Genomic DNA, 27,482 nt, shown 5'->3' with positions numbered 1-27,482 from the left:
TGTAGTATGTGTTGAGGTTCAGCCCAAGACACTTGAGGTCGGAGAGAAGCAGAGTTGGGCACACTACATGATGAAGCAGACATAACAAAAGAAACCCTCCAAATTTGATGACTCACCACATCAAAGGTAGTGCTATAGAACTTGGAAAGGAAGACCTGCTGAAGAAGGCATGAAGGGAGGGGGAACACCAAAGGCACATGCCGGTAACATCACTGAAATACACTACGGTGGAGCAGAAGCCTTCAGAACTGAAAACACCAAAAAAAACTCAATGCCGAAGCCCTCAATGAACAAAGAGAGCATGAAAGAGAAAGAGCCCCAGAGGTCCAAACACAAGGTCACTGTTGGTGAAAGGCCCTCAGACACCGGTTCAGTGCTGAAAAGGCATTGAAACAGAAAAATGCCTGGACTCTGAAGAGGAAAACGGCACTACTACATGACTGCTTGGAAAGAGCACTTGAGGTCGAAAGGAAGGTGCTCCGGCTTGAAGCAGCACTACTACAGAAGGAATATTTAAATGATCCCTTGGATTTCGGTTCAGTGATCCCCTGGATTTTGGATCCCAGAAAAAATGAGGAAGATAAAGGCCAAAAAGGGAAACAAGTCAAGTTACAGTCTTAGGAGGAAGAGCAATAGCTCTTCTAGGGGGAAGAAAGGTAGTATGACGAGGGATCCTTCCAGACCTTGACATCACAGAAGGAGAGTGGCAAGATTGGAACACTGATTCATATGAAGAGGCTATTGATTCTTACAACTCAAAGAAGGCCTTTACCCCTGCTGACACTGTCTATTCTGCGCTCACCAAGTGAGCAAAGACATGTATTGGGTGCACCTGGAAGAGGAGCAGACCATGTTAGAAAAACTGAAGCCCTCACAAAAGAAAAATCAAAATTTTCCCATGCTCCCAAGTATCCTGGATCAGGGGAGGGAAGCATCCAAAGTAGTGACACCAAGGATGGAAAACTTTCCTCTAAGATCCCATGTGCATCATAGGTAATTCAGTCACAGATTTCATCACTGACAGCGAGGAAAAGCACAAATGCAATGACTTACAATGACCATGACCAGACAAGGAGCGTGAGGGGGTGGAGATGATTGGGTGAAAGATGGAAAGAGCAGCTACCCACTGGAGGATAACATACTCAGACTCACTCCTGAATTTTTACAGCTATCAGTAATAGAACAAACACAAGGAACTGATGCAACGCCTCCCAATGAACTAAAAAAAAGCAAAAACACTCATACCAGTGGGCAAAACTAAAGCCAACACCGTTCTAAAATCAGCTGTATATGTGACTGGTACAGTGAGCAGGCAGATGTGTATGGGCACCACCTTGAGAAGGATTACTTGACATCGGGTGTCAGGATTCAAGTACGAGGATTATAAACATACACTTTTCTGGGGAACTTATTTTGGCTTTGCAGTAGACGACTGTTAGACCTAACACACTGAGGTGGTGTTTCCCTAAACCTTTTTGCTTTTTCTGGTAGGTTTTACCCCCTCCCCAGTGGCCTTAGGGCCTTGTAGCTACAGTGGGAAAGTGTTTGCACACCTTCCCATATATGTTGGAAAGTGGTGCAGGTCTAAGTGTGCACGCCAGCACCTATGGTGATTTAAACAAATATTTATCGGGCCTGTGTGCACACTTGTACCTTTGATTCTTTTAAAAAAGTGTCTAGTCTGCCAATGCAGGATTGTTTGTGAGCAAAGGCATGTATGCCCAGAGAGTGAAGATTGCCCATGTTTGTTTTCACTGCACAGGAAAGCTGCTCTGCACATAGGTTAACATGGGAGAAGTGTTACAATTACCTCAAGCTGCAACAGTGGATTGCAGCAGAGCAGCCCCATGATGTTTACTATCATTGGATTAATCTTGACAAACCCTTTTTTTATGGTAAGGTTGGTTTTGTCAATAATCATGGAGAAATGCCACTTCTATAAAGTGGACATTTTTCTGCCCTAAAACACTTTGGGGGTCATTCTGACCCTGACGGGCGGCGGAGGCCGCCCGCCAGAGTTCCCCCCTCCGAAATACCGCTCCGCGGTCGAAAGACCGCGGAGGGTATTCTAAGTTTTTCCCTGGGCTGGCGGGCGGTCGCCAAAAGACCGCCCGCCAGCCCAGGGAAAAACTCCCTTCCCACGAGGATGCCGGCTCGTAATCGAGCCGGCGGAGTGGGAAGGTGCGACGGGTGCTGTTGCACCCGTCGCGTATTTCACTGTCTGCCAAGCAGACAGTGAAATACTTGTAGGGGCCCTATTACGGGGGCCCCTGCAGTGCCCATGCCTGTGGCCGGCCAGTGTTGCCGGTCCGACCGCGGCTTTACTGCCGCGGTCAGAATGCCCTGCGGGGCACCGCCGGCCTGTCGGCGGTCCTCCCGCCGACCCTGGCCCCGGCGGTCTAAGACCGCCGGGGTCAGAATGACCCCCTTTGTGTGCTTTTTAATTCGACTCACGTCCACACTGGCGAATAGAGGAGCACATCTGTGTATTCCCCAGTGACAGATATAAAACCTGGGCACACAACTGGAATGAAGACCATTTGTGGGTCTAGCTGGATAGATTGGAGGAAGATGTTCTGATACCTGGCCTCTTTGGAGCCAGTTCATGGCCCCAGTAAAGATTAAGATCTACATTCCACAGCCCCCTGGCAGACAGGACTGACATTTATGGGAGACATCTGTGGTTCAAAGGGGAACCCTCTGGACCTCCCCGAACTTTAAAGCCACACTACAGTATAACTACTACTGCCCCACTGCAGCAAAGCAGAGACTTGCAGGGATGTGGTGCACTTTGCCAGAAGAACCTTTTGTGAACAAGGAGAAATGACTGCCTTAGGATGGGACCGCACACTCTTTCTGCCTGAAGGGACCGCACACTCTTTCTGCCTCATGGCTTGCCTGAGCAAACTTGTTGCTGATGTGTGGCACCCTGAAGTGTGCTCTCCAAGGGCTTGGCTTGCCCCTTGATCTCAGTGGAGGTCTCAAGGACATCAAAGATCTCCTGCGAGGGACCTGCACCTTCTACTTGTGTCATTTGGAGAGTGGTGCCCTCTTAAGTGCCTACATCATCTGCTGAATGTCAGCTGGTAGCAGCGGTGCACGTGTGGAACCAAGAATTGCACCTGGAGACCAGATTTGCCTGGTGCTGAGCCTTCAAAGTACAGTCTGCATTCTAAGATTGTGGCCCTCATAGTGAGGCCACAGCATGCATAAGCGTTTGGTTGGTAGTGAGCAGATTCACTGCCCTCCTTTGTCGAGCATGCTGCATTTCTCTCGTGTGACACCTGACTACATGATCATTGCATACTGTGTCCGATTCACTGGTTGGGACCGTCGGAGGTGGGAGCATACCCAGAGCAGTATTGCATTCTACCTTGTGTGGCACTGCCGAACTTGCGTCTCAGTGTGTGTGACCAGATTTCTCTGGTTTGACCTAAGTCCTCGAGCACCAGACGTTTTGCCTCATTCCAGGGACATATGGCATTGGTAACATTCTGTGTGTGATGGGATCTTTCTGGTGTGACTTAAGTCATTGTGCACCAGACGTTGTGCCGCATTCCAGGAAGGTACGGCATTGTTAACTTTCCATGTGTGACCGGATCTCCCTGGTCTGACTCAAGTCATCGCGCACCTGACTTTCTGCCTCATTCGAGGGAGGTTCGGCATTGTTAACTTTTCATTTGTCATCAGATCTGACTGGTGCGACTCAAGTCATGGCTCACCAGACGTTGGGCTTTTTTCCAGGGAGATACAGCATTGGTAACTTTTTGTGTGTGTCTGGATCTGTCTGGTGCAACTTCAGTCATCATGCAACAGACATTGTGCCTCATTCTAGAAAGGTACGGATTTGGTAACTCTTTGTGTCTTTGTGTGCAATGGGGACTGTCTGGAGTGACTCCAGTCATTGTGGCCCAGCCAGGCGCTCCAATATACAGATAGTTACCAAACCTGCACCTCCCTGGTAGGAGGCACAAAGTCTGGGGTGCAATAACTGGAATCACCCCGGACAGTCCCTGTTGCACACGAAGTGCCTCCTACCAGGGAGGTGCAGATTTGGTAACTATCTGTATATTGGAGCGCCTGACTGGTCCAGGCACCACTGTGAACAGTGTGTGACCCAGAGTGATCCTCTCCCATGCTTGACAGACTGGGGCCACACTGGAAGGCCCAGTGAGGAAACTCCTGTGGGAACTCCCCAAGTGTTGGCCAGATCTTCATTTGTCGACTATTGCCTGATCACCCATTATCTTCTCCCTCACCTTTGCCCCGGGGACCTGAATAAGTGTAATTCTGGCCGCAAGTGACCTAGTTCCCCGGGGATCATCTCCAGCTCGTGAGGGGGGGTAGTAGGAACAGGTTGTAAGGTGGAGTAAGGTTTGGACCCAAGGGGAGGTCTACGAATGCAGTGACCACTAGCCTGCCAGATATCAATGCACCCCATTAGGGTGCGTGGAGCGAGTGGGAGCGAGAACGTGTTATACTAGCCTGCCTGATATCCATGGCACCATATACATATGCAAAGCGAATGGTTAGGAGTGACCGCCTGTGATTGACTACATGACATTGTGGCATACACATTGTTTCTTGGTCTGAGAACTATCACTGTTGACATTGGGTTTTACCTGTGCAGCCTAGGCCACAGAACTATCTAATAGTGCTGCTGTTCTCTGTATGTACACATTGCTACTATCGTTGTTAACAGGGGTGCATCCTAGAATCATGTGACATTGAACTGAGGAAATTGCTAGGGTGGGTCTCATGCTGACAGCGCGTTGGCAGTGCATGAGGGTGCTGAGAGGGAAAGTATTAATTTTCTCACATGTACTTACTGCTAATGTCGTTTTAACACAGTTGGGCCTAGTACTGCTAGTGATATTTCTAAATGTGATTTATACCCAGATTTACATCATATTATGTTGATTAATATATGTGTTGTATGAAAACTTTATTTACATACACGCTGCGTGAAGTGTCTTTTGTGACACTCAGTGTATTTGTTGTGTAGTAGCACTGTGCAAATGATTTACACATTGCCCCTATGATAAGCCTGACTGCTCTGTGCCAAGTTACACAAGGGTGAGCGCAGGTTATACAGTGAGTTCAGTCACCCGCCCCTGATGGAATTGGTACATTCTGCCTAGCTAGGGCCCCATGTTAGCCAACCAGAATGTGCCACCTCCAATAACAACACTCTTCAGTAGATCATTAAGGACAATAACACTGCAAAAGTGATGAAATCCCTACAGTTTTGAGATCTACCAGAAGAAGGTCTGCAGCAGTCTGAAAAAACATTCCAACCTAGCAACCCACTTTAAACGTTCCATTTGGGGTAGGATAGGATTCCCTCTTTAGTGGAGTGCAACATCCACCAAGTGGATAATAAACATTATAGAACACAGCTACTGTTTAGAACTCTTACAAAATCCACCAAGGATATGGCCAAGACTGAGAGTTTCTACCAAAGAAGAACAAGCTAAATTGCAACAAGAGGTGTTCATACATTTAATTTAAATGTTATTACCCACTTTTGCTAATTTTAGCCCACATTACGGCAAAAAAAAACGTTTGAAAACAGGTTTTGCACAAAAACATTTGGAATATATCTTTCCAGGGACCCCAAAAATCCCTAAGAGGACAAGGGGCAAAGAGAGACAGGGGTAGAAGTAAGCAGACAAAAGAAGAGAGGCTCAGATATAGAGATAGAGGTGAGCTAGAGAGAGATAACGTTACTTGCCTATGGGACCCTTTGGAAGGTGGGGGCCCTGGCCAATATCCCACTGTGTCCATGCCTTGAAATGTCTCTGCTTTCTGTGGTGGCAGCACACTAAAAAAGGCAGGGGTTACATATGCCCCTCTATCTAGATGACTGGCTGGTGAAGAAAATCTCACACAATGCCAAAGGAGCATATATGCAAATTCTTCACAAAGTGGGCTTTTCACTTAACCTAGAGAAATCATCTATAGTCCCAGGGAAAGGAAAGACATTTCTGTAGGTGACATTAACTTAGAGGGAGACCAAATTATTCCCTTATAACCAAGTGGGTCCTGGCACTGTCAGAGAAAATGTGTCTATAACAGAAAGGGCAACATCTAGAAGTGAGGACAGATATGAAACTAATAGCCATGATGGCCTCAGGCACTCCACTAATTCCTCACGCCAGGATCCGCATGAGGCCGATCCAAGAGTGGCTCTAAAACTAGTGGTCACAAGTAACCGGAAGTTGCTTGTGACTATCACAAATGTCGTAAGCAGCTTCACAGAGAAGGCTCAGAAGGAAATACAGAGCATAGTATAATAGGTAGACTTCAAACAACCAACTCCTTCTGTGACCATTACCACAAGTGCTTCCCACACGGGGTGGGGAGTACCCATGTAAAACTTGAACTTCACAGTTTACGGATCAAGGTAGAGGCAATGGAACACAAATGTTTTGGAACTGAAAGCTCTGGAAGCCCTTCTTGCACTGGTCATAGAGAAAATGGTTGAAATACAGACAACAATAATTATTTACCTCAGCAAACGCGGAGGAACAAGGTCACGTGCTATCCAAGCTGGCCTAGGACATTGTAAAATGGGTGGTCCAGAGAAACATAACACTACTAGCCATACACCTGCCAGACATGCAAAATGTAGAAGCAGGCAGGCTAACCAGACAAATTAGTGCCTCGCACAAATTGGAGCTAAAGTAAGAAATAGTGGAAAGGATTTTTATGGAAAGGTCTTACTAGAAATAGGCCTACCTCCAACTCAAGAAAATGCAAAATGCCAAAACTTTGCATACAAATACCCACAGCACCTGTACCAAGAGAATGCCCTATCCAGTGCTTAACTTGACTGTTGGTTGCAGGTGGGACCAGCACTTACTTTTCTTGATCAGACTTTGACCCAGAGCAAGAGAGAGAGAAAAAAGGAGGGAAAGGAGGAAGAGAAAGATGGTAAATCAATGACAAAGGACAAAAGCAGGGAAGAAAAAAGAAAAGACCTTGCATGAGTAAGATAAGAGGAAAGGAAGTGCATGGTGGTGGATGAGGGAGGCATTATGTGGAATGAAGGATAATACCCTTGGTATTCAGCAACCCTGACATTCAGCAGTGCCGAATGTGGGCTTCTGAGAAAAACTTTGGTCTCTGGCACTTATTACTTTACAAATTAAGCCCTGGCCCATCCAATAAATTTGTCAGGGATTATTGCATGTGCTTTTCCTCAAATCCCATTAATAGCATTAGTGCTAAACAAGCTCAGTTAGACACACATGGCACAAATCATAATTGCACCACAGCAGGCAGGACAGACATGGTTTTCAGATCTGGTAGGGCTAGGGCATGGCTGGGTGATGAGGCTACCACCTTCCACGGACCTGTTGACAATAAAGAAAGGGCAGATTTGCCACCTAGAGCCGTCTAACCTCAGCTTAGTGCCATAGTTTCTGAGGACTTACAGTTTGGATACCTAGGACGTCCATAAAGACTTCCTAAAATAAACCAGAACTCCACGAAAATGCTATTTGGCCGAGTGGAACAGGGTTATTCATTAATGTAACAGAGAAAGCCTCATAAACAGGGCAATGAGCACTAGTCATTAGACTGACTAACCTGCTGTATGACAACCTTTCACACCCAACATTAAAGCTTCACCTATCACCCATAGTAGCATATACTAAGGGAGATGTAGGGAGAAGTTTCTTCCAGACTGCAGTCATCAAGTGATTCCCAGAGGCAACAAAGAGGGTAGCACCACCAAGGCCACCATCCACTCACATGTGGAACCTAAACACAGAGCTTACACATCTGATGAGCCCTTTGAAATTGTTGTGTGAAAAGTAATCATTGCTGCCTGCATAAAACAAAACAGATCATTCGTGGGGAGCCAGGCTTTAGTTTTTTTGCACCAGCATGACAAAGGGGAACATCACACAATGAATAGTGAGAATGATCCCAACATGCTATAAGAAATCAGGGCTAACTCTTCCTGTACCTTTGTGTTCAATCTTGCCTGCTCTTCTCTTCTTCAGTTTTGGATAACATAGCATATTGTGTTTTTCCTCATACACCCATACACCCACACCTCCCTCTTACTTTTCTCAAATCTAGCTGGAGGGTTTTGTGGTTAATGTGTCTGCTAAAGTACTTATGATTTAAGAAGCATTTATTGCAGTGTTTGGGTACCGCTTGGATAAGATGTGTGCCACTCACTTTTAAGAAACAAGTGATTAGCATTATTTGTAATTAGTGTGACTCTAGATTCTTTTCATGCTGCTTCTTACTTTCACTTTTACAGTCTGTTTATCTGTTTATAGACCTATTTACCAATAAAATAAACAAATACATAAATCACCACCCCAATGTCTGACAGTGTACCTCTATGAGGAAGGCAGCACCTTCAATCAGATACATCATCTACTAATATCCTCACCAACAAGTGGCATGCAATCACTGAAGGATAGTTTTCAAAACATGGCATGGTACCATCAGCCACCCTTTGTTACGGTGCATATCATACCCATGTACTCCTGCAACACCAGCCTACTGCCACCTATACAAATCATTGGTTTGCTAATCATAGAACAGAGCAGTGATTTATTTGATAATGCTGTGAGGCATTTTTTGAATTTCACATTTGAAAAAACACTACCCCAGTTAAAAGATGCTAACTTAAAGTGTATTGCTATCTGAAAAACAAAGGATATTCTTTCTTAATCACAGGCCATGCTTTATGTAAAGTGTGCTGACCAGACCTGTGATTAAACCAACCTGCCTATGATTCAGATGGAAAGGTAAGGCCCTGCTGTTTGGGTATTGCTCCCTCCACAGAGTCAAAATGGCAGTTTATGGAGCTAATTTTTACTTGTCAGTATGGGATTCCTCTCTTTTATGCAGAATGTAGGGAGGAGAAAGCAGAGGTTAGTGGGGAGGAAAACCAGAAAAGTGAGTGAGGGATAAACAAACTGATTGAGAAGTAAATATTGGCAAGAGCACAGGGTGTTTGGGAAGAGAACCCATGAAGATAGAATGTGATGTGCATTGTAGAGACCTATGAAAACAGTATTTGATTCTTGATTCCTTTCCACCATCAGATCGAACATGCAAGATGTGGAATTTGATAACTGGGCAGGAAATTGCCACCCTGAAGGGCCATCCAAACAATGTGGTATCAGTCAAGTACTGTAGTCACTCCAGTCTTGTCTTCACTGTGTCAACTTCTTACATCAAGGTCTGGGACATCCGGGACTCCACTAAGTGTATCCGCACACTCACGTATGTATTATATCTTGGCTGGACTTTATGGATTATCACAGTCTAGCATATTCTTTTCAGTCGTTGAGATGATGTGGTCTCTGTGAATTTGGTGTCCAAGACGAGATGCAGAAAATAGATTTAGTTTACACTAAGGGTCAGCTCTGTTGAGCACAGGATCTCTGTTTAAATCCCCCATCTGCTGGAAGTACTGAAACGTTGCTGCTTCCTGAACCAACCTATTGACTGTGGCACAGTGTCCCACATATAATGGAACAAGCCCTCAAAGGCACTGTAGAGTTTTGTTCTGCCATGTAAAGGGGCAGTGGAACAATAGAGACTAGTGAAAAGTCTATGCAACACCTTCGACAGCACGGCCAGCAGCGTTTCCTTAGACTTATTACTACAGGCAACTAGACTGCATGCATTTAGAAAGTACAATGAAATACTTACTACTATGATATGGGACCTCCCAATAATTTCAGTCCTGGGCATTCCTCCTCTAATAGCTGTGGGGACTACTTCTCGCATTTTGCAGTACCTGATAGGGTAGGAATGCAGAATGTGAAATCCTCATCACTGCCCCAGCTTCATTTCCGAGATTTCATGTTCTGTATTCATCCGTTATACTGCAGGAGTTATACATTGTTGACTGCACTTTTATTTTATTACAATGTTGAGGTTAAACAAGGGTGCACATAGTAGGACAGCAGGCCTTTTACTGTTGCTGCTACTGTTGGTACGGATGTACTAGAAATGTACTGTTCATTTAACAGAATATGGATAAAGACATCTCCTAATGGTTAACATGCAGTTTTTAAGAATGGTGCCCATGGACTGTATTGGGAGGTGTGTTCCTTTCGACCGAACACAAGGCATAATACAGAGACAGATAATGTAAGGAAGAGGGGATTGACTCACCTATCCTGCAGAAACTCAGCAACACCAGTCAGTACCTTCTTAGGGGATGAGATTAAGTAACAAAACAAAAGAAGATGAATTAGATAATTGGAAGTTGTAGGATGTTAGCCATTATACAAAGTAGTTATAAATAAGGAACTTGATCTGTAACTTCACTAACAAACCGTTGCAGATTACAGTTTTATGCAAAATTTGTTCCAAGTTATGAAACCTTATGTACAGTTATTAGGGAATCTAGGGCCAGATGTAGGAAGGGTTTTGCGACTCGCAAATGGCGAAAAATGCCGTTTGCGAGGTGCAAAAGCCTCTCCGCGATGCAGAAATGCATTTTGCGAGTCGGATGCGTTTCCGACTCGCAAATAGGAAGGGGTGTTCCCTTCCTATTTGCGACTCGCAACGCTATGCAAGTTCATTGCAAATGAACTCGCAGTTACCATCCACTTGAAGTGGATGGTAACTCATTCGCAAACGGGAAGGGGTCCCCATGGGTCCCCTTCCCCTTTGTGAATGATCACAAAAACAATTTTTCAGAGCAGGTAGTGGTCCTATGGACCACTGCCTGCTCTGAAAAATACAGAAACAAAAGGTTTCGTTTTTTTCTTCTAAGGGCAGCTCGTTTTCCTTTAAGGAAAACGGGCTGCAGATAGAAGAAAAAAACTGCTTTATTTAAAAGCAGTCACTTACATGGTGGTCTGCTGTCTCCAGCAGGCCACCATCCCTGTGAGTGCCCATACTCGTAATGGGGTCGCAAACTGCGACCCACCTCATTAATATTAATGAGGTGGGTCTTTGCAAACCCATTGCGAGTCGCAGAAGGTGTCTGAGACACCTTTCTGCATGGCAAATTGCGAGTTGCAATTTGCGAGTCGCACGGACTCGCAAATTGCAAGTCGCAATTTCCCTTTTTCCTACATCTGGCCCCTAGCTCCTTGGGAGTCAGACCGAAAATATAGATAGTTCTTCTGTAAATTATCAAAGGAACACTTTTTTAGATTCTGAGTGTTGTATATCTGTTTGTTCCTACTAACAAGGATCCATTCATGTGTTTAAATAAATGTATTCTCTTAGATCCTCAGGTCAGGTGTTCAGTGGCGATGCCTGTGCTGGAACAACCACACGCACCATCACCAGCGCCCAGGGTGAGCAGCAGATCAACCAGATTGCTCTGAACCCAAATGGAACCACGCTGTACTCTGCCACAGGGAACTCTGTCCGGATCTGGGAGCTGAACAGGTAACTTGTGAATGGATGTGTGATTAGCCTGCCTTATAGCTTGATGGGTACGTGCTGTGTGAGGCTGGGTGCAGCCAGTATTAGAATGGTGAAGCATGTAAGTTGAAGCAGACGTCTGGATACAAAGCGAGAATTACAGATGGGGCAGTGCCTTTGAAAGCATTTTTTCATTTGAAGGTAGGATGTGATCAATGCACACAGATTGAGGGAGGAGAGGGTCAGAAAAATCTCGATATGTTGTTTCTAATGTTGTCATTTTAAGGAACTAGACTTGAATGGGCAACTACTGTGGGAATTCTTCCAGCCCTGTGTAACTGAGAAGGTTTGTAAAATGTCACAATCTGATAATCACAAGAGCAAACTTTCTCATAAAGCTTAAAGAGCTCTGTTTAAAAAATAGTGTCTTCCAGGGCTTTTCAGGTAGGAGCACCTTTCCACTTTGCCTTGAAACTGCTGCACACCCCAAGCCAAGAACCAATGTTTATTCAGCCTCAAATATCTATCCAGTTCTGAAACTGACTTGAAATGGGCATATTCTTTAAAAATTGTAGAAATTAGTTTGTGTTCCAGTATCCTGCCCTTGTACTGAAAGGAGTTTGATTTAACGTGATCTGGAATGCTCATCCCAACTAGAAGTTCAAAACATTCCATACTAAGCCAGTGACCGTCTATCGCATGGCTATCATGGATACATACCATTCAAAAGAGATAATCTACTCCCTAACCTAGCACCTTGGACACTTGTTTCCATGGAACAGCTTTCTTGGGTTCTTCAAATGTGAATACTTTAAACAATTATTTTTTTAAGTAAAAGTCACCCAACAGTTCTGTTTAAGATTTGAAACCAGAGGAGCATTTTTTTCAAGATCAGAAATGTATTAATACAGTTTTATAGTTAATACAATTATACTCACATAATTTGTTAGTTAATAGAGTAATATATTAACAGTTGTAAATTGTCTTGGATTGTAGTAATACATTGATACAGCCGACATTACTATCCTTTGCTGTTTTAAGATGGCTATTCGTAGTGCTTTAATAAATGTTATGCTACACGTGATAGGTTGCTAGTAATTGGGTCATTTCCAGGAAAGATTAATCAAATTTCAAAAGACAATAACATTCATTGTTATTAGTAGCAATCTCTCATTGAATTAACAAGCATTAACATACAGCAGTAATCCTTTGAGGTCAATTATCGATGTGAGTTGTTATTATCCATAATATGTTTGTATACATTTTAATAGATATAGAGCACCTCCAGAGCAGTCAAACTAATATCAGAGTGTCACTGCATACCTGGCGTTGTGAATGATGTCAGTGTCAATGCCTATACTTGACCTCCGGTATAAACCAATAAGACTGTAGTTTAATCTTGAAATCTTGAGAGTGTGTTGGTATGTATTTCTGAAAAGAAGTAACCATGATAATTTTGGAAGAGTGTCAGGCAGAAATACATTCCAAAAATGTTATTGTAAATAACAAGCACATTGTAGTTGTGAAAGATCTACACTAGCGGCAGCTGTCTTATCCTAGAATGTTTCTTGTGCTACAACTACATTATTTTTGTAAAATTCAGTCATATTATATGTGCTTCAAAAGCCATTCTGCTGTAACTGTCTCATGTAGTCGTCCATCCTACTAAATTAACTGCCATAGAAAGCAGTTAAAATATGTCAGGGAAGTGGTTTAAAATTTTGTCTCAGACATTTGTATTTCAAGGACAATTTGACATGCTCAGATACGGAATTCCCTTTTGAATTACATACTGTTTTCAAAATTATCCTTGCTTTCAATCCCAAAAGCTGGTGAACCACCATTTATAAGCAAATATTTCCAAGAGTACATATTTAAAGTTATCATAGCTATCCCACACAGAGCTCTTTTCATTATTGTCACACCCCGTTTCACTACATTTCACAGATCCATCATTTTCTTATTTCATTTCTCCACAAATGTCTCTCTTGAGCCTACAAGTTTCCTACCTCTGCTTGCGTTCACATATTGCATCTAATCTCACACTTGTAAAGTCATATCTGCTCTGTGATCAACATTCCCACCTTTTAACTCTTCTCTTTTTTTTACCATGTTTCCTTCTTATCACTCAGCACCTTATCACCGTCAATTTCCTGTCCATTGTGGGAGTAAAATTGTTCCCCAAATTGGTGGCACCCCAAACTTTATCTCAATCAGAGTTCCAGCATTCCACTGAATCGGAAACAGTGTTAAATCTCAATTTCATGAGGCAAAGTGTTTCCTTGTTAAGGCACCTCCCCAAACATTAAACTGAGAAATACAATTAATTGATAAAAAATTGGGATTAGGTTGGATTTGCCCACTCAATAACTGAGTTCTATATCATTGAAAAGTTAAAGGGTTTTATTACATAGTTCATAATTATAGCATATAGAGTCAATTCCAAGAAGCGTCTAAAATGCAGAGTTATAGTAAGTCTGCAAAAATCAGGCATTAGTTCCAAGTGAAATCAACAGAAATACGGACTGTATCTCTAGCAGAATAGGAAAGTCTTCTGTAAAGTCTTCTAGCTCACCCCCAAAATTTAAAGTTTTGTAGATTATTTTCACTTATGAACTAGGTATCACTGTGGTATGAGCAAATGCATAATTTCATCAGCAAATCAGAGCACATGAAAAATAAACTACACATTGCCTTGACACCTAAGCACTAACACACTACATGAATAAATATCCAGAACCCTCTATGCTAATGTCGTTAAGAGATGACAGAAAATAACTAGATAAATGAACTATAACTTGTTAGGTGAGTGAAGAAACCATAGTGAACTAGCAGAAATACCTTTTGAGATGTTTTGTGGCAGAATAAGGAAAAGCTAATCAAGAGCGGAATAACACTAACATTGGGAATAGACCATTACATCTCAGCTTGACTACATGCAGCAGAGTTTGCAAGGAGAGAAGGCGGACAGGTAGGAGTAAACAGGATGAGTGGGAGTGATGACTTCTATTTTATACAAGATGAGGTTTGCACTGAATTGTGACTTAGTTAACATACATCAGGAAGACACACTTCTATACATCATAGAAACTTCTTACTAAAAGCAATAGCCCTATATAGAGTATACATGTGAAATCAAGCATGAAAATACATTCTGCACATTCTAAATACACAAAAATATAATTGATAAAAATCCCTTACATTGTTGAGGATCTGTGTGAGACACATCAATCATTATCATATAATTCATTTCTTTGGTCAATTAAATGACATCTAAATGTACCACCATCTACATCTTTCCCTCCTGTCCCTGCCTACACATCTTTTACTGCTCTACATCTGCATTAAAGGGTGCTTATATGTACAAACAAGCTTCCTTCCAAAGAGTTGACAAATGAAAACACTTTGCTTTCTGCTTTTGAAAATTCTCCTTGTAAAAAATGAGTCTACTGCCCTTAGAACACAGTGCGAGGGTAAGCGTGCTTAAATAGTGGTCTTTATGGGAAAAGCCATCACTTGGGTCTCTCAGTGACAGTTTTTATAGGGTTTGGAATTCTATAACTCTATCCTATCTATCATCACAGCATAGGTTGCACTCAATAAATTTGTTCTAAATAGAATTTCTTACAAGTTGATGTTTTGTTTGTAGAATTTGTAAGGCAAAATCAATGTGCAGGAAGAAATCTGGCTTTTGAAATACAAATATATATTGTTGTATGTAGGTTATCTTTAGAGGGGTGATCCATTAAACGATGTCATAATATTTCTCAAAACACAAGCTCGACCACTGTGACATCATCAAACAAAGGAACATATTAGGAAGCTTGTTGGTGTGTTTGTAATCAGTGCAGGAGTGGGTAAACAGAACTGTTTGTATTACAATAGAAGGGCCCTTTAAACAGATGCCCTGATGTTCATAAGCATGACAGACTAAAACCATCTTGCTCACTTGATATCGTTCTTGCCACTGCTAACTCTTGGATTATGTACAGATTGCAGCCTTTAGGGAAGCTGATTGGCCACATCGGGCCTGTGATGTGCTTGACTGTGAACCGGACCCCTAGTAATCACGACCTGGTCATCACAGGCTCCAAAGATCACTATGTCAAGGTAAGTTTGCTCATGATGTGGCATGTACCACTGTATAGTTGGTCTTTAGTGACAAGGGGGTGGGACAACGACACAAATCCTAGTAAAGCCTAGTAAAGCAGCAGCTAGTCTAATTTTCCCAAAGCCAAACTGTTTGACATTTACCCCCTTTTTCAAGTTCCATATTGTACTGTGCATTGAATATAATTGTATGAATGGGAAACATTTGACAAAACAGGTGAATTTGGATAGATTATCTAATTCTGCAATATTAAATATGCAGAAAAACTGTGTCAGTTATAGCTGCACCTTCACAAATCTGGCTGACAGTTACATGTGTTAGTAAAACAAACTTGCAATTTTTGCCCCAAAACGTTGATGTAAAATGTACCATAATACATGGAATGTTTGCTAAACTTAACAAAATACTTAAGTTGAAGATTTCACAAAAGTTTTCATTTTGTCTTCAAAGTAACTCCTCCCTTGAGAAAAGTCCTACTTTAATGCTGTTCACTTCTGAGTGTTCAGTTGTTTCAAAGCCTTTAGTGTTTCAAATGAAAAATGTACTGACCAGCAGGAATGCCCCCTTACCTCAGGCCGATTTGGGTCTCTACATTGAAACACTAGACTGACAGCCTAACGTCGGTTGGCAAATCATCAGTACATGCCTCTTTCAGGATGCATTATTAGCACAATTTTCAAATAACAAAATGTGCCTATGCCAAAACTTAAAACTAATGAGCTATTTTGTCATCATGGACACCTTGTAGTTTTGCAAATCATGAAAAGCATGAAAATCAACAACTATCCCTCTTTATAATGCAGCCCCTCGGTACAGACCACTAATGAGTGCTCGAGCGTCTCGGTAACCTAGCACAAAGGCTACCATGTCCACCACCACTGCTGATATCCTTCACTTAGCACTGATCCATGAGTTTGAGCTGCAAGTACTCAGCCCTTTCCTCCCTACCAGGACCTAAGAGGTTGCCTTTTACACCCCACATCTATACACTGTGATTTTGGGGTGTCCAAAAGGAACATGAGTGAAAAGCATATTCACATATATTTAAAAGGAGTAACACATAATGATATTCCGTTAAAACTATTTACATATTACTTTGTCATTTTGAAGACGTGAATGAACTAAAACAGCAGCACAAAAGTCTGTGGTCTGGTTTGAACAGTGCTTAATTTGAGCCAGTGCTTTCCCGTGTGCTTTCTGCCGCACAAGGGAAGAAAGAAGAAAGCTGCAAGGGTGAGGTGAAGGGGCAGGGAGTGGCTGTAAATGGATTAAAAAGGCTCGAGATGGTTTTAGGATTATGCTGTGTCAGTATTATGTGCTCGCACATTTATTTGCAGCAGCCGTGTGCTTAGAGGAGAACTTTGGGCTCCGGGACGTTTTTAGTTCTAAATTTAGCACTGGGTTTGAGGCTTTTCACAATGAAATGTTTTCTATATTTTTGTGTGCATTAGAAGTTCTAAAGAGGAAATGCAAAATAAGTAATTTCTGCACATAGAAAATACATTTCCTGCTTCTTTGGTGAATTATTCCCAATGTTTTGTAAAGCCTTACAAACCATTCATAAACCATGTTTTATGTGTATGTGCACACGGTTTACAGAGCCTGGGGGCGGAACCATAGTTCATCTATTTGATACTTTTTTCAGTTTTTAGTACATCAGAATATACTCACAGCAACCAGGCATCATGCAGTCAGTGTGTTTGGTAGTATGCTTTTGTTGCACTGACATTTCGTAGATTCATATAATTTGCATATTGGTGCACTTAAAAGAACCCCCCCAAAATACTCTGATTTTGAAACTAGTTTGTCTTGCTCTGTGGCCCAGAGCTAGTTTGTATCATATGTATCATATTTTTACCATTTACAATTAAAGAACATTTTCTTTCTCTGGACGTTTTCAACGTCGATTTCAGCACTGTAGTTTAGTGTTTTATATAGTACTGTAGAGTGCAAAACTACTTAAAAATATAGGGTGCCACATGGTATTTCAGAGCAGAAAAGAACCTTGAAACTGCCCTCGATTTAGGAGGAAAGCATTCAGTGCTTAATTTGTGCTTGATGTTTCCGGTGCTGAGCACCGGCGCTTATTTGTGAGGGCCGGGGCTTATTCTTATGCCTCAAGCATATGCTGCGAGCAAAAGACACATATGTGATAGACGGAAGAAGGAAAAACTAAAAAGCGTCATAAAGGGAGAAAGTAGAAAGTTGCAGGATGAGCTGAAGGGGCAGTGGTGGCCGTAAATGGACTGAAGAGGCCCGAGATGGCTTCAGGATTAAGCTGCCTCAGTATTCAGTGCTGGCAGATTTAAAGACAGCAGCCTCGTGTTTAAGAGAAGGGCTTTGAGCAGCGGCACCTCCTAATTTACAAATTAAACACTCAAAGCACTGAAACATATTAATCCATGGGCAACAATTTATTTTTATTGCTCAGATGTTTGTTTCTAGCAATGTTAGTAAGCACGGGATTCAAGTTTGAAACTGTTTGCAAGAAAACAAGCGTTTGCATGGGCAAAATAGGGCATAGCTGATGGATTGATGCATGTTTCTGGTAATGTTGTGAACCCAAATCCGGAGTATATGGAGCTCCCTATTCATAAATGTCCTTATTATTGTGGCATTATTGTGGAATTATAATATTTGGGCACCTAGTAACGACTAGTGGAACTGCAGAGCTTTTGCATTTGATTCCAGAGGGACACATAGTAATGACTCGTAGAACTGTGCTTTTATTAAAGAATATCAATGCTTTTGCATCTGACTTGATAGGGACCCCTAGTAACGACTAGTGGATCTGCAACTTCATGCAAGAATTTCAATGCTTTTTCGTAAGAATTTCAGTGCTTTTATATTTTGATTTGAGGGGCACCTAGTAAAAAATCTATCTATCTATCTATCTATCTATCTATCTATCTATCTATCTATCTATCTATCTATCTATCTATCTATCTATTATCAAAACTTGTTAAGTAGTTCCTTTTGACTTTGGAGGGACATCTAGTTTTGTTTGGAGGCTGCAGTCTTGTTAAAGACGTCATGCTGTTTCTTTTGACTTGAGAAAGACATTTAGGGGCATATTTATACTCTGTTTGCGCCGAATTTGTGTCAAAATATTTGATGCACATTTGGCGCACACCTAACACCAGATTTATACTTTGACGCCGACCCTGCGAACGTCAAAATTCTGCAGTGTGCGTCATTTTCTGGATGCTGGAACCTGCCTTGCGTTAATGACATGCAAGGCAGGCGTTCCCGTCCAAAAAATGACTTTAAGGCATGTGTGCCTTATTTATACTCCTGTGTCATTTTGACGCACAGGAGGGGGTGGGCCTTAAAAAATGGCACACAGCCTGATTTGCACCGTTTTTTAACGCCTGGGTGAGGGCAGGCGTTAAGGTACGTTTGGGCTCATTTCCATGGTCTCTGACCATGGAAGCAGTCCACAGGTGCCCTTCCCTGCCCCCAGGGACACCCCCTGCCACCCTCGCCCACCCCTGGAGGACTCCCATGGATGCGGGGACCCATCCCAGATAAGTACAGGTAAGTTGAGGTAAGTCATTTTTAACTATTTTTTTTAAAGTGGAATAGGGGGGCCTATCTTGGGCCCCTCTACATGCCACCATGCCCAATAACCATGCCCCGGGGACAGAAGTCCCCCGGGTATGGCCATTGGGCAGGGGGTCATGACTCCTGCCTTTCCTAAGACAGGAGTCATTTCAATGATGGCTGTGTGTCAGAAAATGGCGCAAGTCCGGTTAGAGCCATGAATTTTGACTCTAACCTGACTTGCACCATTTTTTGACACACAACCCCCATTCTTGCCCAGTTAGAGTCTTTTTTTTTTAACTCTATCCAGCCCGCAGCGCCGGCTAACGTCAATCCATAAATAAGGCACCCGCCTGGCGCGTTGGAATGGCGTTAGCTGGCGTTTAATTTTTTTAAGCAAACCAGCGCCGGTACTGGTTTGCGTCATAAAGTATAAATATGGGCCCTAGTATCTACTTGAGATATTGTAGTTATGTGAAAGGCTAGATATGCAACCTCATAGACTTGTCAGGTGATGATATCCTTTCATATTTTTCTTGGTCTTTTGCTAATGATTATCATGTGGTGTGAATAACATGAAGAGGAACTTTAGTTGACACTACATACTAAAAGTATTTAGACCCATGCATTCATGGATGCACACTCAGAACAACTTAATTGTCTTAATTAGCTTTTCAGTTTACAAAAAAGATTCAATTTGAGACTTTGGTATACTCTCTCGATTCGTTCAATATATGATGGAACTTCCTGAGCACATCATAAGTGAGATTAGCACCATTTTTTTCTGGATGACCAGTGGAACTTCTTCTAGGATAAAAAGGATCTCCCGGGGTTGTAAACATTTGAAGTAGACTCATAAATAGATGTATTAAGCTCCATAACTTTCACCCATACACTCACAGAAACGCACACACAATCCTCAAGTATATTGAGTCAACACAAAAAGGCTTTAAGAATCAATAAACACCAGTCTTCTCTCTCAGCAGTCTCCTGCACCACTTATCTCTATTTTCTGTCCTGCATCTTGTTTTTCAGTGCTTCACCTTCTTTTTACCAATCTTTGACTCTATTTCAACCACCTAGCCTACTCCTACTGATCTAATCCTCCCTTGACCCAATATGTATGTACCTCCTCAACCTGCACTTCTGCTATCTCCACATACTAGTTTCTCTTCACTACCTTCTCTTTTTATTGCTTATTGCCTTACCTCTCCATATCTACCCACGCCTCTCCAGCCACCTTCAGAGTACTCCTCATCCAGCCTTGACTCATTCCACTGTCATCATTCATCAGATTGTCACTGTCATTGAGGGACGGGAATACAACTGTGTGATAACAATTGCAAACCAGAAGACCAACTAGAGTTTGTCTTGGGGGGACAGAAGGAAGATGTATAAAATAATTTCTGAGAGAACCAGTGAGATTGACCAAGCGGAGGGGTTATGGTTTTTGATCCAGAAGTGATGGCAATCACTATGTTTTCTGCAGATGTTTGAGATTGGTGATGGTACACTAGGGAATCTTGGCCCCACCCACAACTTTGAACCTCCGCACTATGATGGAATTGAGTGCTTGTCCATCCAGGGAAATATCCTATTCAGCGGATCTCGGGACAACGGGATCAAGAAATGGGACATGGAGCAGCAGGAGCTCATACAGGTATGGCTGGAGAAGATAAGCATGGGTGGGAGAAGTAGCTGATATTGTGGTGCCTGGATGAGAAGAATCTGGTACAAGTCAAAAATGTATTTTGCACTTCTCTCACCTCTTTTTATTCATTTTGTCAATTCTACCATTAGATAACAAAAGCAGCATGCAGCAATGCGGGTTACTTCGAGTGGTGATGGTATTGATGCTTCTGCTAGATATTTGCTGATTTGGGGTCTACCTCCTATTACCCTAGCTTCCATAACTGCCCAATGGTGTGTGTGGTGTTCTTCTCATGGAGAAGGCTGCTATAATTGTTTCTGAGATGTGTTTCCACAAGAGCAGTGAGGGCTGCAGCTGTAACTTCCAAACTTTGGTCTGCCACCTCCAGTTTGTAGTAGTTCTTTCAGATGATTGGAGGTTTGAGTCAGTTAAATCACAAAAGCATCTTGTGATGGGTAGGCCTTCTCCATGCCATCCAGCTTTAGCCACACATCTGCCCACTCTCAGGATGATGTACATAGTCAAGAACTTATTTTGCTTATTGGGCCAGTCAATGCAGGCATAATACTCTCTTTCACCACAGTAGATTAATTTGTACCCACTCTGCAGTCTAAAGTTGCATAATTCTGATGTTCTGATGCCTCTACGTGGCTCACAGATTAACAGGAAAAGCCAAAAAACAAGTTCCAGTCTGCAAAGTGTTGTTTGCTTGAAAGAAAGGACAGGATGACACTGTCACTTTACAGAAGATACATAAAAAACATGAATTTCTAGTTTAGTGATGGAAGTAAACAAAAGGTAATATTAACAATGCAACAATCAATAGCTGATTTTAAGTTGTATATATTTCGTGGGAAATGAGATACACAGTGCCATTTTCAAAAGTTAGGGGTTAAACTTTTTTTCTGTTTCTTTAGCCTTTTATTTCTCTTTCCTACAGCAAATTCCTAATGCACACAAGGACTGGGTCTGTGCACTGGCCTTCGTCCCCAGCCGTCCCATGCTGCTGAGCGCCTGCCGTGGAGGCTTAATAAAGGTGTGGAACGTGGACAGCTTCACGCCCATTGGCGAGGTCAAGGGGCACGACAGCCCAATCAATGCTGCCTGCACCAACTCTAAGCACATTTTCACTGCCTCTAGGTAAGGCCCTGATATATGTGCAAACAATAAACTCTCTTTCTGTGGTGTTCTAAATTGCACTTCGGAAGGCATAAGATTATGTTTCAGCTTCTGTTCATCCCATCAGCCACATTTGCCAGCAATGCAGAAATTAACACCGTTACTCTTCCCAGGCTACAGATCTGCGGCAGACCTACCACATATGCATTAAGCCCCCCTTCGTACCTTTTTTTATAAGGCCTGGGCTGTGTCTTTCTCAGGGCCAGGAGAAAACACAAGCTCACAGTGCAACAAAACAAGGCTACCCAGAACTGACAGCAGTACATGCAGTTTTTCAGCGTGCCCAGGAAATTAGGGGCAATGATAACAGGGGTGGCTAGGGGAGCCTATGATTGGGCAAGTGGGCAACACAGCATAGGATGAGAAATAGGAGCACAAGGGAGTTATGGAGAGGGAGGCTTGTAGGTAGGAGATGAAGTCAAAAGAGATAAAGAGCAACAAACTATGGGCCTCATTAGGGGTTTGGCAGACGGACCTTCGGACGGGGAGGCTGCCGCCACACTGGCTGCCTCTTCACTGGACCTATTAAGACTTTCCCGTTAGGCTGACGGACAGAAACCAAGATTTCCACCCGTCAGCCTAGCGGGAAAGTGGCAGAAGCATTGCCTCCGGCTCGTAATTGAGCCGGTAGCAATGCTGTTGCCTGCAGGGTGCACCAGCACCCTCACAATGTTCATTGTCTGCTGTGCAGATAGCAGACAGTGAACATTCCGAGGGTGCTGAGCAAGGAGACCCCTGCACTGCCCATGCCAAGTGCATGGGCAGTGCAGGGTCCCTCCTGTGGCCCCCTGCATCTGTTCTCAGCCAGCCTTTTCATGGTGGTGATACCGCCTTGAAAAGGCTGGCAGAGAACCAGATCTTAATCGACAGGATGGCACTGCATGCAGTGCCGCCCTGGCTGATTCCAACCTGCCCCCGCTGTCACCCCGTTGGGATTACCAATCCCAGCGCTGATGGCAGAACCCTGGCGGTCATAATGTGACAGTTGGGCTGCCACAGCTGCGGTGGTCCTGACCGCCACCGCTAGGATGGCGGTCTTGAGACTGTCAGCCTCTTAATGAGGCCCTATGTAAGAGAGAATTGTTGCACTTTACAAAGTCACTGTAACGCAGTATAATGTAGTGTAGCTGTTGAATGTCTCTTCAACAATCAACTTTAGGATTGGAAGAGGTGAATCTGTTGCTATGTCTGCAAAAGCATATGCCTTTCAGTTAAAATGAACATGGATAAAAGATGAATTCAAGATGGTGCCACAGTGGTATATAGTGGTATACTGAAAACTTATCATGTAGGTGTCTAGTGTAATTACAACTGGTGGTGGGGCTGGTGCACAGTTATTGTTTTCTTTTGCATTAGTTGGGACTCATTATAGGCAAGCACTGCCTACAAGCACTAGAAGAACAGGTGACCAATGCACAGTATAAGCTTCCTACATGCCAGCTGTTGTGCAGTACGGGTTTTGTTTACTATGGCCTGCAAGAAGACTATGGATAGGACTTCTGTATACAACTTTCTGTTACTATACACCAACTTACAGGACTGGGTGACTCAAGCGGTAGTGGGAGCACATTTGAATAAGTTTCCGAATCCCCGGTCATGTGTCCTGTAGCTATCATCTTCCAAAAGGCCTTACTATCATTAACATTAAAATACCTACATGCGCTAACCACAGTGTGATGGTTAGAACTGGTTAAAGTACTGACAATGGACTACACAAAGCATGCTAATGAACCTGCCTTTACCTGCTTAAAGGGCCTCCATCTTTTAAATGGCCATCATTCGAATTATGTCACAATCGATCTCAAAACCCAAGCAGACATCATAAAAAAAAGGAAAATTCTGGAATGCCTTCTGTAGGTGATTGTTAGAGATGCAGGACCGTTTTTTTTCACTATACTTGATGGTTCCATTAAGAACTCCCAGGTCAGTTAGGAAATCAACCCAGAGGAGCACCAGGGGATTTGCCAGATCTCAGAGTTAATTGTACCTTCACCAAAATATTTTTTTATTATCGTAATCAATCAAGACTTCTTGGACAATTGGGTGTAAGACTTTTCAACTGGCCTCTCTGGGGTTGTTCATGCAAGAGCCATCTTAATCCCATTGTGCCTCTTAGCCAGTTAATTCCAGGCCCCTCCTGGGGGTTGGCATGTCTTCCCTGAACATTAATGGTCGAGGGTGAGAGAGACAAAAATGCCACACCACAATGTCATCCCCTTCCAAAATTGCCTGGTTCACCATTGATCCATAGGATCTCAAACACTATGCCTGTATAATTAAAATCCCATCTAATTTAAAGACATCATTAAAGATGTAATGCATATTTAAACGTTTTTCAAATAATGAAACCGATCAGTTGTGCTTATTTCTTTAGATTTTAACAGTTAAACCATCATGTACCTAATTACCTGAGGATTGAATCTGTTGGTCAATTGTCGCCATACAGGTCCATGGCATCTTCTCTTATTTGGAAGTATTTACACAGACGTGCTTCCTTTGCCGTATTATGACACTAGGTGGCAGCAGTCCCTAAACACTGGAGTAGGGATGGCTCCTAGTTTGAAGAAGCTATCACGATATATTTCACCTAGTTGTGCTTTAACTCACAATATGTGGCAACCGTATAAGTTAATGTCACTACTGTTTGTATACAGTTAACGTATACACTTAATATTTTGCAAGAAGATGGGAAGAGGGAAGAACAGATATATAATAAAGCATCTCAGTCTCACATAGGGAGACATTTATTTTGTGATTAAATCCCTGTTGATTTTAAATATCATTCGTCATTGTCGTTGACTAACAGATGTGGCCCTTGGTCTTGGTTTATGCGATGTTCTTAAACCTGTGATCTCAGGCTCATACAGGACGGATGTCTCTCTTCATATAAGACAGAGACGGTCACTGGCGCTTCCAATCAAACATGCTTGTTCGGCCTGCAAGGAATCTGGCAAAGTTGGACATGACAAGGCCACACAAAGCATGCAATAGAAATGCCGAATAACAATATCCACGTGTATCTACTTAGAGTCAACTTGTAAGATGATTTTGTAACGCAGAGTTCTAGCCATAGCCCACCAAAAAGCTATGTAATAGATTTTTTTCTTGAGTGCGGCTCCAGAACGGTAAATGACCAGCGCAAGCGAGATTTGGTTTCCCCTAGCATGATTTCCGGTCATAGGAAGATATCGAGTGAGATTTTTCTAACGAGAGCAGCCGCTATGGCTTGCCGGAATCCCGCTTGAGTGGAAAAAAAGCAGCAGTTAAATCAAATTGCGTAGTGGCCAGTGACGGCCCGTCCTTTAGGGCGGAGGGGCCACGCCCCCCCTCCCCATGAAGAGTGTCTGTCAGGCTGAACAAAGGTCAGTCTGACAGACACTCTTCATGCTCAGGTCAGGCAGCCAGGAGTGAGCCATGCGCGATTTGCGCAGACTCCTGGCTGCCTGAGCTGAACTTTGCTGGGCTGAGGAGGTCACAGCTCCTATGGACATGACCTCCTCGGCCCAGCAAAGGTGCCTCGAGGCCCTCCCCTGGGTGACGAGGAAAGCGTCACCCATTGACACTCTCCCTGGGCGCTTCAGGTTTAAGCCCTGAAGTGCCCAGGGCGAGTGTCAATCAGTGACACTACGTCACAGAGTGGGGTGGGGTCAGCAGTCTCACTGACCCCATCCCACTCTGTGACGAGGCTGGGACTGCTGCCTTCCCTCATTGGCTGACCTAAGGTCAGCCAATGAGGGAAGGCAGCAGTCCCAACCCTCCTGGGACCTGGAGGCTAAAGGTAAGTGTGTGTGTGTATGTATGTGTGTTATGTTTTACATTGAATGTTTGGTGCGCGCGTGCATGTTTGAGTGTTATGAGTGTTGTTAATGGATGTGCGTGCGTGCCTGTGTGTGTGTGAAAGAATGAATGTGTGTGATCTTGTAAAATGAATGTTTGGTGCGTGCGTGCATGTTTGAATGGAATGAGTGTTGTTAATGGATGAGCGTGCGTGTCTGTGTGTGTTTGTTTGTGTGTGTGCCCCGCCCGCCCCCCTCCCAAAGCTGCCGGCCGCCACTGGTAGTGGCACCCTCTGGCTCGCCCCCTGTTGCTCTTTGTGCTCCTTTTTGATCACAGACTGCGCTCCTGACTTTAAAGGAAGAGCCGCATGACTTGACGATTTCCGCCCGTTGGCAAAACTCTGTGGAATCTTGCAGGGTTTTTATGTTACTACGGAATTCCACAGAGTCAAATTCTGGGAGTTCCATCCTCCCCTGAAATAATTTATTTCCCTTTCACACGATTCCGAGTGGAGGCTAAATCCAATGTTTTTAAGTCTGGCCATTGAGACTGCTTTAGTTATTTCACCAGATTATTGTTTCCCAAAAAATCTAATATTATATACGCACCTAGAGGGGATTTTGGTCAGTAAGCTTCTTCAATTGATCTGTTGTATTGTTATTCAGATTTTGCTTCAGCCCCAACAGCAAACAGTCTGGAGAAATGGATTTGCCCACTTTACCCAAACACTCCACTCTCTTTGATTGACTGCACCAAGCTTGTACAAATCGTTCACATCCACTTAAAAATAATTCCCTTTTCTTCAGGCACAAAACACTTTAAATGTGTTTTTTTTAATGTTTGGAAATTTTCTTTAAAAAGACAAATATTTATTTGCTTGCACCTCAATTACCCCTTTTAGGCTGCTTTATTTCCTGTTTCTTTTTTTAAAGTTGCTGTAATAAAGTATGTGACATTCTAGCTGCGTGCAATTTTAATGCTTCATTAGGTAATTTCTTGATGCTTTCACAAAAATTTATGGTAAAGTGTATGGCACAACTGAAAGCCTTTTTTTTTTTAAACATCACTATGAAAACAGCTGTATCCATGATTTGTTTAAATGCAACATTTTTATTATAAGCATGTGGTGGTCACATTTATGTGATATACTTTTGAGATTTAAAAAAAGCAACAACAAAAAATAATAAACGTTCCCATTGGCCCAGCAGCGTAAATGTCAGACCTATTGGCTTATTTACCACGGCAAATACATCCAAGGTTGCCCAGCCATCAGGCCAGGTATTGACTACCAGAGATGAGAGGGACATGCTAATATTTTAACTTGTGTTCTCCATTGGCTATAGCTTAAATATTTGCGCCACATGCATTTTTCAATTTCTCTATAAGAGATAGTAGATTCTTTTTTTATTATTTCTTCTCTCTCTGTGCAGTCATTTTATGGGGTCTATTTGTAGGCTAACATAACTTAGTGGGACATACTGTAGATTCAGGGCTGAATTAAAAATGCACAGTCAATTTTAGCTTTTTGTAATGGTCAAAAGCTAAATGAAATCAGATATATTTATATTATATATTATATTTACTTCATCACAAGTTAAACTGCACAGAAAACGGATTAACTGTGTGGATCCGGATTTGCCAGGTGTAATTCCACATGGAATTCCCAACTAGATTTGATATTTTTTTAACTGGCTGGCATCTGTTTTTAAGTCCAAGCCATTTAAAATAACAGCAAAATGCAGTATTTGTCCTTTCTGAAACAGAAATCTAAAACAGAAATCACACAAAGAAGTTAGTTAAAAGGTATTTAAATAGTTTTAGAATAAATATTAGCACAACCAGAGAGCTACTTGTCAT

The 27,482-nt window shown here is 42.8% G+C and overlaps 1 protein-coding gene across 3 annotated transcripts in view; it reads left to right on the top strand.

Moving 5' to 3' along the window:
• The window catches only part of KIF21B (kinesin family member 21B), a 357,661-nt gene that overhangs the window by 311,430 nt on the left and 18,749 nt on the right, over positions 1–27,482 (top strand). For all 3 annotated transcript variants that reach the window (XM_069238888.1, XM_069238887.1, XM_069238886.1), the window contains 5 exons: positions 9,075–9,255; positions 11,224–11,388; positions 15,357–15,474; positions 20,508–20,678; positions 21,610–21,809. In XM_069238888.1, the coding sequence (XP_069094989.1) occupies positions 9,075–9,255; positions 11,224–11,388; positions 15,357–15,474; positions 20,508–20,678; positions 21,610–21,809 (835 nt within the window). The remainder of the gene's footprint in view (positions 1–9,074; positions 9,256–11,223; positions 11,389–15,356; positions 15,475–20,507; positions 20,679–21,609; positions 21,810–27,482) is intronic.

This window comes from Pleurodeles waltl, chromosome 6 (genome assembly GCF_031143425.1).
Source record: "Pleurodeles waltl isolate 20211129_DDA chromosome 6, aPleWal1.hap1.20221129, whole genome shotgun sequence".
NCBI lineage: Eukaryota > Metazoa > Chordata > Amphibia > Caudata > Salamandridae > Pleurodeles > Pleurodeles waltl.
The sequence above is the reverse complement of the archived record's forward strand: the minus strand, read 5'-3'. Positions and strand labels throughout refer to the sequence as shown.